General features: G+C 44.3%; 1 protein-coding gene across 5 annotated transcripts in view; it reads right to left on the bottom strand.

Annotated features, from left to right (window-relative positions):
• The window catches only part of EEA1 (early endosome antigen 1), a 164,860-nt gene that overhangs the window by 73,303 nt on the left and 78,956 nt on the right, over positions 1 to 12,601 (bottom strand). For all 5 annotated transcript variants that reach the window (XR_003998482.1, XM_030548559.1, XM_030548560.1 and 2 more), the window contains 3 exons: positions 5,123 to 5,272; positions 3,567 to 3,686; positions 3,083 to 3,286 (listed from right to left, as the gene is read on the bottom strand). Coding sequence is in view for 4 of the 5 variants with exons in the window: in XM_030548559.1 (XP_030404419.1) it covers positions 3,083 to 3,286; positions 3,567 to 3,686; positions 5,123 to 5,272 (474 nt within the window). In the remaining variant the exon portion in view is untranslated. The remainder of the gene's footprint in view (positions 1 to 3,082; positions 3,287 to 3,566; positions 3,687 to 5,122; positions 5,273 to 12,601) is intronic.

Genomic DNA, 12,601 nt, shown 5'->3' with positions numbered 1-12,601 from the left:
CGGAGCCTCCTGGCCGTGACGCTCCCTATCGTTCACCGATTGCACTACCAGTGAACCGGGAGTCGGGTGAACATGTAAATATTCGTACCCCTTAGAAGGGGCCATGTACTTCCTCTCGACTCCTTTTGCTGTCGGAGGGATGGAGGCCGGGGACTGCCAGATAGTATTGGCATTGGCCTGGATGGTCCGTATGAACGGCAGGGCGACCCTGGTGGGAGCATCGGAAGAGAGGATGGTGACAATTGGGTCCTCTATCTCCGAGACCTCCTCTGCTTGCAGACTCAGGTTTTGAGCCAATCGCCTGAGGAGGTCCTGGTGCGCCCTGAGATCCAGCGGGGGGGGACTGTTGGAGGAGGTACCCGCCACCGCCTCATCCGGGGAGGAGGATGATGAGACCCCAGGCACAATAGTGTCCAACTGAGGGTCTTCCTCAGCCCTCGCCTCTGTCTCCGGAGCCACAGCGGAGTCCTGCTGTTTGGACCCTTCGTCCCCTTCCGGGGAGGGAGGGGGGCGAGACAAAGAGGCTTCAGGGGCCCTACGCTCCGCAGTCGCCGGCCTAGCAGGGAGCTGCTGGGGGCCCTGGGCCTGATGGTACGCCCAGGGTGTCCAGAATCCCCACTGTTGTGGGCCTTGGTCCTGCAGCGGCGGATCAGCAAACAGCGCCGCCTGCCGGTCGGTGCCCAGCGCATAGCCGCTGTCCGTCTGGGAGGATACGGACGGCTGCCTCGAGGGCCACGGCGGGGCCGACCCTGGATGGTACGGGTCTGCGCGGGCCGGCACGGAGGATCGTCTCGGTGCCGGGGACCGGTGCCGGGAGTCACATCGGTGCCGGGATCGGGACCGGGACCTGTCACGGTGCCGGGCGCCGCTTCGGTACCGGGCGCCGCTTCGGTGCCGGGACCTACTACCAGCTCGGTGCCGGGAGATCGACCGGGACCGGGACCTGCCACCAGCTCGGTGCCGGGAGATCGACCGGGACCGGGACCTGCCACCAGCTCGGTGCCGGGAGGTCGAGCGAGACCGGGACCGGGACCGGGACCTGCCACCAGCTCGGTGCCGGGAGGTCGACCGGTGCGGTGAGTAGCGTCGGGACCTGCTCCTGGAGTCGCGGTGCCGGTGACGCCGACTGGAGCCTGACCGCGACCGTCTCGATGCCGACCGTTGCCGCGAGTGCGACCGGTATCGCTGAGGGGAGCGGTGCCGGGACTGCGAGCGGCGTCGGGATCTGGAGCGCCCAAGACGTCGGGACCTGGATGGCGAACGACTGTCTCTGGGCGGCGCCGACAGCATGGGCTTGCCTCTGGACACAACCCGCACCGGAGGTACCGGGGGTGGCAGCCGAGTGGGCTCAGTCAGGGCAATAAGGTCCCGAGCCGAGGCGAAGGTCTCCGGAGTGGATGGGACCACTATCTCAACCCCAGATCTCATGGGGGAGCTCGGCGGCACCGGACTCAACGGACCCGCCGGGCCCGGAGTCAACGGTGCTGACGGTGCCGGCGGTGCCGCGGCCGATGTTGAGGCCGGGCGCTCAAGCCGGGTCTGCCTGGCCGGAGTATTAGACTTCGACGGCCTAGGCTCTGATTCCGGTGCCGGAGAAGGTCGGTGCCGGGGAGTCTTCTCGGTGCCGGAGCGATCCGGTGCCGGTGCCGAAACCACGGTCTGCGAAGTCGACGGGTCAAGTGCCGCCTCCATTAGGAGAGTTCGGAGCCTCTGATCCCTCTCCTTTTTTGTCCTCGGCTTAAAAGCCTTACAGATGCGGCACTTGTCAGATCTGTGCGATTCCCCGAGGCACTTCAGGCACGCTTCGTGGGGATCGCTGGTAGGCATGGGCTTCTTGCAGGCCGCACACTGCTTGAAGCCTGGCGAAACAGGCATGAGCCTGGCGCCCGGTGCCGGGAAGGGCTAAGCCCCCGGCAAGGAACTACTTAACAGCTATTTACTAAACTATCTACTTAACAATACTAATTAACAACTATATAGAACTAGAGATAAGCGATAAACAAGCGATAGAAACTAGGAGAGCTAGGGACGTGGAGGACAGCTATGCCGCGCTCCACAGTTCCAACGACCGACACGGCGGTAAGAAGGAACTGAGGAGCGGGCGGGCCGGCAGGGATATATATTGGGCGCCATGGCGGCGCCACTCCAGGGGGCGACCTGCCGGCCCACTGGAGTTGCTAGGGTAAAAAGTTTCCGACGAACGTGCACGCACGGCGCGCACACCTAACTGGAATGGATGTGAGCAATCACTCGAAGAAGAACTAGTACATTTCTATCTTATTTGTACCAGTAGTATACACTATGGACTATATGCAAGAGAACTCACATTCAGCTCTAATTACTAGTAATGTGTTGCACATATGCTGCAAAAGGAGAACACGGTGTTCTAATAACCTTTGTAAGTGTGCAACAATATTACCATACTGGTATTTGAAACAGTATACTAAAAAAATTCCTCTAAGTACAAAAGAGAGTCACTAATATACAATCATGTTACTTTTTGCAAAAATATGAAGTAAAAATTGTATGCACAAGTAGTACTAATTCCAGCATAGCTTTTTAAAAATAATATGTGTGTATATACATACACATATTTTAAAAGATTATGCAGCTAAAATTACTTTTAAAATACCTTAAAAAAAATCTAATAATGTACCTTTCAGATGGTATACTGTGATTGTAAATTCCAACTTCAAAGATCTTTTCATTAAATCATATTCAGTGTATGTTATGTGTTTTTTTGTTCAAATATGTTATTGATTAGATTTCCATAGAGGTAAGAAAAAATAATAATAAATCATTTTGATTGTCTGTATAACACCATCCTCCATAGACAAGTGCACAACTTGTGCACCTGGATGTGAAGCACCAAAATGTATTGCTATCAGAACAAGAAGAGGTGGCGGGGAGGGAAATGTCACAGAAATCTTGTGAATTTTATAAAGAGATACTAAAGAAATACAGTATCCAAGAAAGAGCGAAGTACAGTGGAGGCTGAAGCTGCAGATTGGGAGATAGAAACAAAGGAGATTCTTCTTACACAAACTTTCTTAACAGTATTGGAGGCTTTTGCATTTCTTACCTGCTCTTGCAAAGTATGATTTTTCTCTTGCAGCTGGTTCAGAACTGCAGTTTCTCCTTCCCCTGCTTGAATTTTCGCATACAAATCCTCTCTTTCTTTTTCTAACAGGGTGATGTTCTCTTTACTCTTTTGTAGCAAGGCCTCAAGGTTTTGAATTTTTTGGTCCTTATCTCCTATCTGACGCAGTACTTGTTCCAAATCATTCTAAAAATGAATTAAATAGTTTCTTTAAGTATACGAACCTTAAAAGTTATTCCTGATGCATGAAATGTTAGATATCAAATTTCACAAATACTCACTACATATTCTATTTTGAAATTATAAATTCCTTTATTGTTATTTAATTAAAAAAAGAAAATGTTTTACATTAGGAAATCATGCAGCTTGTTTACATGTTGCAATGCACCAGCAATATTAACTGCTGCAGTACACTAGTTTGAAAAGAATGTGTGGGTTGGGGTTTTTTTGTTGTTGTTTTTTTTACCTGGGCTTCTCGGAGTTTTGCTGTAGTGCTTTGCTGAAGAGTTTGTTGCTCCTGATGCTGCTGTTTTGCTTTATCTAACTGATGCTGTAATTCAGTGCAATTTGCTGCTTTTTCCTTTAGCTTAAAAAAACAGTCACGGACTGTTGACTGAAAACTGACAAGCACAATTCAGTAGTTCAATAACATTTATCATTTACTCTAATACTGAAAGACTGTACACTAAACAGTTTAACATTTCAAACAGGTGTAAAAGTAGTAATTTGTCATACCAGTTCTATAGCAAAGAACGAACACAGCACTGAAGTACTTCTCAACACTGACAGTAGGCAAATTCTAAATAACAAAAATTTATCTGAAGTATCAGACATGCATTATTTTACATCTTAATACCAAACTGTTAAAGGAGATTTAGTCTTTTTTTCCTATCGATAAGGTAGAGTTGAAGTAATTTATATTCATAAAGTATTCTAAGTGCTAATTATCATTAGCAGTTTTAGTACCAACTTCGGGCTGATCCACTCTACAGACATGCACTGGTATAACTACATCGCTCAGAGGTCTGAAAAATCCACACCCCTGAGAGACGTAGTTATACAGACCTAATCCCCGGTGTAGACAGCGCTGTGTCGGTGGGAGACCTTCTTCCGTCAGCATAGCTACTACCTCTAAGGGAGGTGGATTAACTACACTGAAGGGACAGCTCTTTCCCATCAGCATAGAGCATCTTCATTAAAGCGCTGCAACAGAGCAGCTGCATCAATGCAGTTATGCTTATACAGTATTTTAAGTATACACCTGCCCTTATGTTCTATTTACCTTAACAGTTTTTCTGCAGCCAACATGCAAAGCATTGCACACAGTGTTAGCTGTATGACTCTCATCAAAGTCTAAGAGTGGAGGTGTCTGCTAAACTGCAGTGTAAAACTTTGAAAATGCACCACTCTTAGATATTTGGCACGTCTGCATATAGCTAATATAAACAGATCAACAGCAAATATTTGTTACTAAGGTACTGCCCTATTGCAAAAAAACTTGACCTATTAATAAAGTAGTAAAATTACTGTTTTCTGACACCAATTCCCCCCTACACATTATTCACTATAATCACATTATGTCTATTACTTCTTCAATTGGACCCTGATCCCCTAAAAAGATATGCATACACAAAACTCTGCTATGCATGGCATAAGTTTCTGCGCATTGGGAATCTTTTTGCATGCTCAGACCCTTAGCCTCAAAGTCCTCAAGTGCTGGGGCTATATTCTTTATTTATCTGTAAAGCACCTCGCACATTTAGGCTCTAGGCAAGGAAATAATTCTTAGCCTTCTAAAAACAAGAAAGTAACTGTCCTATAGACTATTTTGCCAAAAGAAAAAACAGAAGATTTTTTTTAATGAGGATTTTTAAAAAATGCAATTAAGTTTTAACAAACTTGGTCAAAGCAGTCAGCTGGGCACTAACTCTGTAAACACCAACATGAGAAGGATGTTGCAAGTAGAATACACAAAACATCACTACAACATAGGTGAAATCTGTTCATGTGTATCATTCCTACCTGCTCTTCAGCACGAGAAAGTTTTAACTGCAGATCAGCCACCTGCTGTTCCTTGTCCATCAGTTTTTCACTAGAGACTTGTCTCTGTTCTTTCAGTCGACCATGTGCTTCCCCTAGCTGGCGTTCTGTCTCCAGAAGTTTACTGTGCAACTGGAAGTAAATACTAGTCTCAGTTTTCCAGCCACTACACTGCACTTCAGACTCATTATCCACATAATATAGTAATTTTCATCATGATTTTAATCATACAAGAATGGTACGACTAAAACATCTTGGGAATTATTCTCATAAACCTGAGCGAAATCAACCCAGCCAAATGCACATGCAGGAGCATAGGCTCAAAAAGGGTGGTATGTTCTGAAGGTGGGAAGTGAGTCGACGAAGAAGCAGTCTCGCCCCTTTATAGAAGCCCCTCTATAAGAGCTACGTGACCTTACACAGAGAAAAGCCAGGATTAAATTCCATCCTCCACCAAATGCATAAAATATTTATCATGTAAAATAGCAATGGCTGAATCAACATCTTACACAGAGCTCAGAGTAAATCAACATCTTACACAGAGCTCAGAGTAAATCAGCATCCCCATGCTCTCCAATGGCCCATTCTCTAAGTTTTTCCTGGCTACACTGGTTCCAATACCATAGTGTTCTGCATTATCTGGGCAAGTGGGACTGTGTTTTCAGCTCACCATGAGCCCCTGGCATTCCTCCACTACAAGGGAGGCTGATGTATTGACTCTCTCTACAAGATGTGCTAGATCTTTAGGAGTGTTCTGTGGTCACATGCCCTTTTGTAGCTTACTCCCCAGCTCCTTCCATAGGACTTATAACCCACTCTCTTGGATTGGCTGATGCATAGGAAACTTCCCCAGAGAGTACAAAGCAAGAACGTAGACAAATTAGAGGACTGGGCCAAAAGAAATCTGATGAGGTTCAACAAGGACAAGTGCAGAGTCCTGCACTTTGGACAGAAGAATCCCATTCATTGTTACAGACTAGGGACCGAATGGCTAGGCAGTAGTTCTGCAGAAAAGCACCTAGAGGTTACAGTAGACGAAAAGCTGGATATGAGTCAACTGTGTGCCTTGGTTGCCAAGAAGGCTGATGACATTTTGGCCTACATAAGTAGGGACATTGCCAGCAGATCGAGGGATGTGATCATTCCCCTCTATTCAACATTGGTGAGGCCTCATCTGGAGTACTGTGTCCAGTTTTGAGCCCCACATTACAAGAAGGATGTGGAAAAAATTGGAAAGAGTCCAGCAGAGGGCAACAAAAATGATTAGAGGGCTGGCGCACATGACTTATGAGGAGAGGCTGAGGGAAACTGGGATTGTTTAGTCTGCAGAAAAGAAGAAGGGGGGGGGATTTGATAGCTGCTTTCAACTACCTGAAAGGGGGGTTCCAAAGAGGATGGATCTTGACTGCTGTCAGTGGTACCAAATGACAGAACAAGGAGTAATAGTCTCAAGTTGCAGTGGGGGAGGTTTAAGTTGGATATTAGGAAAAACTTTTTCACTAGGAGAGTGGTGAAGCATTGGAATGGGTTACCTAGGGAAGTGATGAAATCTCCTTCCTTAGAGGTTTTTAAGGTCAGGCTTGACAAAGCCCTGGCTGGGATGATTTAATTGGGGATTGGTCCTATTTTGAACAGGGTGTTGGACAAGATGACCTCCTGATGTTCTATGATTCTATGACTCTCTCATCAGCTAAATGAGCTGAGGGCTTTCTTTACATTTATTTGCTATAAACAGGCATCCATTCAACCAAATTTTTCTTCCCTCTAAAACCTCTAACTGTTATTTTAGGCTATTAGTTACCTCCTGCCCACTCCTACACACTACTGAATCCCAACCAACATATGCATGTGAGCTTCCATTTTGTGGATTCAGGAGCAACAGGTAACTATAGAGTAAGACAAAAGTATTTCAATGCAAAACATTGAATGGGTCAAACCTGAAAGTAGAAAAATTACTTTCACCTAACTGGAGCACTTACATCAGTGGATAAAAATATCTGAAGCTAAGTTTATTAGTCCACACTATTAACCACTGTAAATCATTCCACTTGTGGTTGATGGACTATTAGTAGCTGTGACATAGTAACAGTAGTAATCTGTGTGTGTGATTGGAGGCAAGAAGTTGTAGTAAATTATTAATGTAATTTCCTTCTAAAAAATATGCACAAGAGTTGAGCATATTGATGTCATTTGTACCCTGATGCTGGGAGAAAAACACCAAAGGTAGGAAGAAAGCTCCAGAAAAAAAAAATCCATGGTTCACAGTCATGCTGGAAGAACATAACGAGTGGGGTCCCACAGGGATCAGTTCTGGGTCCAGTTCTGTTCAATATCTTCATCAATGAGTTAGATAATGGCATAGAGAGCACACTTATAAAGTCTGCAGAAGATATCAAGCTGGGAGTGGTTGCAAGTCCTTTGGAGGTTAAGATTAAAATTCAAAATGATCTGGAGAAATGGTCTGAAGTAAATAAGATGAAATCCAATAAGGACAAATGCGAAGTACTCCATTTAGGAAGGAACGATCAATTGCATACATACAAAATGGGAAATGACTGCCTAGGAAGGAGTACTGCATACAGGAATCTGGGGGGTCAGAGTGGACCACAAGCTAAATATGAGTCAACACTGTAATGCTGTTATAAAAATCGTGAACATCATTCTGTGATGTATTAGCAGAGTGTTGTAAGCAAGACACGAGAAGTAATTTTTCCACTCTACTCCATGCTGATTAGGCCTCAACTGGAGTAGTGTGTCCAGTTCTGGATGCCACATTTCAAGAAGGGTATGGACAAACTGAAGAGAGTCCAGAGAAGAGCAACAAAAATGATTAAAGGTCTAGAAAACATGACCTATGAGTGAAGATTGAAAAAGTTGGGTTTATTTAGTCTGGAAAAGAGAAGACTGAGAGGGGATATGGTAACAGTTTTCAAGTACGTAAAAGTTGTTACAAGGAGGAGGGAGAAGAATTGTTTTTCTTAATCTCAGAGGATAGGACAAGAAGCAATGAACTTAAATTGCAGCAAGGGAGGTTTAGGTTGGACATTAGAAAAAACTTCCTGTCAGGGTGGTTAAGCACTGGAATAAATTGCCTAGGGAGATTGTAGAATCTCCTTCCTTCGAGATTTTTAAGAGTAGATTAGACAAACACCTGTCTGGAATGTTCTAGATAATTCTTGGTCCTGCCACGAGTCCAGGGAACTGGACTAGATGACCTCTCAAGGTCCCTTCCAGTTCTATGATTCTATGTTAGAAGAAGGGGCTATAGACGGTTACAAGCCATGGTTATATGCCACTTATTGACCTATTGGATTCTAACAAGCTATATAAATTGATTAACCATTTGTTTAAAAAACACCATTAACCTTTATAAAGGTCCCTTTAATATAAAATGTGATCAAAATGCATTTTATTTTTCCCTATAAGATCCTGCTAAGCACAATACCTATTTTCTGCTTTAATATCACAAAAAATTAGTCTATAGAAGCAAGAGGCAGAGTATATGGCCAAAAGCTCTTAAACCATTGACTTCTGTGGGGAATGGTGTGGCGCAGTGTGGACATGTGATGAACTTTAAGCTAATAGGGCTGTATAACCAAAGACATTACCACAGCGAGCAGAATATAGTTATTACTGATCTTACTTATAAAGAAAAAATATCTCTGCAGTTAAAAAGGTACAACCAATCAGTAGGCTATCATGTTCAAAGTTGCATGATAAAAACAAAATTTATTAGCAGCTATCACTTCTAAGGAAAAGAGAGAGTTATATTTTCCTTTTCTACTCTCCCCCTGCATCCCACCACTCCACCACTCAATTACTGTCTCAGAGCCTTCCTCATGCAAAACCGCATTTTGTGGAACATTAGTCTAATCCCTGTTTGCCTAACCAAAACATCAGCCTCTCCTCTTTCAAACAAGTCAGTGAAACCCACTTCTGTCATGTCACCTCAAAAAAGTACATTGTTAAGACACACACTTAACCAATCCAGATATCAAAAACTGAGAAACTGGATCATCTTTTTACTGAAATCCTTTTCTTTTCTCCCCCATCTCTCAACTGTTTGTTACTCTTGCTCACCACATCACATAAAAAATTAAATCCTGATCCTGCAATGAGCTGCATGCAAGCACACGGGTCCACTCAAATCATTACAACATCAGGGCCAGGCCAAGTTATATTTTTATATTCTCTATAATGCACAATTTTGCGTTCTCCATAAACAAGTGAAACCATCAGCTACACTGTCAGAGTCCCTTTTCAGTCATCATCAAGCGAAATGCGAACAAAATAGAGAAACTGTACTTTTTAAAACTACTGTATCAGAAGTGTTAACATCACTCATTGACTTGCTGTTTTAAGTAATGAGCATTTCCTGCTGAAGACTAAAGGATAACCCTGTGATGTTCTGAGGTCTCCAACTGCTGGCTAGAATGGCAGTTGAGGGTGCCCTGTACCTTGCAGAAGCACATGGAACTTTCCAGGATCTGGGCCGACAACTGTTTGAGACAATGTTAATAAGAGGGCACATGGGCTTTCTCCACTAATGAGTGAGGTGGGTTACCATGTAAACCATGTTTAGCCATTCAGCAAATGGCAATTCATTATGTCATCATGAACAGTATCATGTAATAACACGTTAGGAATAATCGAACTGTGGCTATAAACCAGTGGTGGGCAACCTGGGGCCCAACAGGTTAATCTGATTGCGGGACGCGAAACATTTTGCTGATGTTGACCGTCCACAGGCACAGCCGCTTGCAGCTCCCAGTGGCTGCAGTTCACCGTTCTCAGCCAATGAGAGCAGCGGGATGCGGTGGGGAATGGCGAACTGCGGCCACTGGGAGCTGCGAGGGACCATGCCTATGGATGGTCAACGTCAGCAGAATGTCTCACAGCCAGCAATCAGATTACCCTGATGGGCTGCAATCAGATTACCCTGCAGCCCGCAGGTTGCCCACCACTGCCGTAAACAGATCATCCACAAATTTTCTTTCAGCCCCGAAGAAATGTTTAATCCTAATGAACTGTGTGCGCTATATTCCATATATTAAAATAATTACATTGCATACACATAAAGATACCTTTCAAAAATTCAACATTTAAAATACTATTTCTCATTTTTTAAATTTCATTTTAAAATTAAAAGAAACACTCCTGACTTTTGGACCATTTGGAAGGATATTAAAGCCTTCAACACACCAACAACCTCAGCTTCCTCTGAGGTAAAATCTCACACACAAAAAAAAAGTATTCTGTGACTTTGAATCTTAACTGGTATCAGTTTAATTGCAGTGTAGACGTTTGGGCTTAGGCTGGAGCTCCGGCTCTAGGACCCCACGAGGTGGTAGGGTCCCAGAGCTCAGCCTGCTGCCTGAGCCCAAACATCTACACCACAATTAAACAGCCCTTTCGCCCGAGACCTGTGAGCCCGAGTCAGCTGGCATGGGCCAGCTGCAGGCAGTTAATTGCAGCGTAGACACCCTAGTACACTACACCCTTGCAATGATAATCTCCAATCACAGGTAAAAGGGAATTAAAAAGATAGCTATAAACCTATTTCCAATATTCACAACTATGAAGTAAGACTGCTAAGTGAACAACAATATGAAATATATGGGAATCGTACAAAGCGATTAGAGAAGAAACTGGAAAGACTAAGACAAGTCTCTCTTTCTATGAATAACCAGTTACTGTATCATAAATAGACTCCGAATCTCTCAATCCACCCTGAAGTCCTCCCTCCACCACGTCTAAATCAGTGGTCCCCAAATCTTTTTTGCTGATGCCCCCCACCCCTTAACTGGTACACACGCACACACACAAACACACAGCCATGGTCAGGAACCAGAGAGGGCCCGGGAGCAGGGCCGTGGCCAGGAACCATGGTTGAGGCCAGGTGTAGAACTGCAGTCAGGAGCAGGGCCAAGGTTAGGGCTGCGGCGGGGCAGGAAGGGAGCTGGGACAGAGCAGGGATGGGTGGTGCTTCCTCTCCGCTCCTGTGAAGACTGGCCTGAGTCCTGCCACACGTGCCCCCCCAATATTCCTCCATGCCCCCCTACAGGGGCGTGCTTCACAGTTTGGGGACCACTGGTCTCAAACAATCTTGGGCACTCCAGTGATCCCCCTTCAGGCAGGTTTTCTTGGTTGGACTGAATTCCCTTCTGATGGTATCACTGAAGGACGTGTGTCATCTATACTTCCTTTCCTAGAAATTTTTAGGCAATCCAAGTTTTTTTCCCCCACCAAAAATCCTTTCACAAGCCCTACTTAGCTGGAGCATGCCCTCTTAGGCTGAAACCAGTTCCCAGCTGAACTCTGCCAGTTGGTTATGCTTTCGGAAATTGCATTCTTTGCGGTCTAGGAAGATGGCTGCAATGTCACCCATCGGGATTCCTAAGCATATGGATGAAACTTCAAACTTCATCACATCTCTAAGCATCAGCTTTTTTTTTTAATTTGGATTCTTGCCAAACCACAGGAGATTCCAGTAGAAAGTATGCATGCATAGGGTTAAGATGTAATTTATTGCAGGCTTGTGGATGGGCTTCAAGCCAACATATTTATTTAAATTACTTCATGAAAAAGGGAAAGCTGTAAAAGCACAGGCCTAAAAGTAAGGTAAACCAAGCTAGAATAAGCCACACATTTCTTATTGAAGGATTGAGCGTTATTCTTGAAACACAAACATCTCTCTGATCTCGCATACAACACACAAAGAGGCACCCAACAAAAAGATCAAACAAAACTGCACCTCAAAGTCAACTTTAATCTAACACTGAACAACAGTGGGTCAATCCCACGGCTCTGTGAAAATAACTCTGATTATACTCCATAGGATTTAGCACGTGAAAGGATTATGGGACTGTTCACTATATGCATCCCAATATAAAGCTCAAATCACAGATCCAGACATTAGAAATTGAAAAAAAACTATTAGGACTTTCTGTTGTTCCTCTAGTCATGCAGAGCTCTTCTCTATAATACATTCCCTGCTTGGTATATTTTTTAAGAAATCAAACGATGGGATTTCCACTACTACTTCTGTACTATCCTACAGCTTTACAAGTAGGAAACTTTGCACAATATTCAACCAAAACTTTCTTTTGTACTACTTCATCCCATTATAACTTACTCTACTCTGAGCCAGCAGAAACAATATTACTTGTTCCTTGTTATTTACAGCCTTGGAAAACTTTTAGACACATGAGGAAGGCTTGACCCATTTTTATATCTGGCAAGAAAACTAAACAATCTAAGTGACATTTTCTTTTGCCAATACTTCACACCTAGAGTCAGGAGAAGAACATGATTAGAACAAAACAAAACAAAAGTGGGGGGGAAGGTGGAGAGAGACACCAAACATAGTGCAATGGTCAGTTACCGAAGAACTTCCAACAGGAATATCACAGATGTGTCCCAAGATCCGTATTCAAGAGTAACGGTATAATGAATTTGGAA

Source organism: Gopherus evgoodei, chromosome 1 (assembly GCF_007399415.2).
Source record: "Gopherus evgoodei ecotype Sinaloan lineage chromosome 1, rGopEvg1_v1.p, whole genome shotgun sequence".
NCBI lineage: Eukaryota > Metazoa > Chordata > Testudines > Testudinidae > Gopherus > Gopherus evgoodei.
Note: the sequence above shows the minus strand (reverse complement) of the source record. Positions and strands in the feature narration are given on the sequence as shown.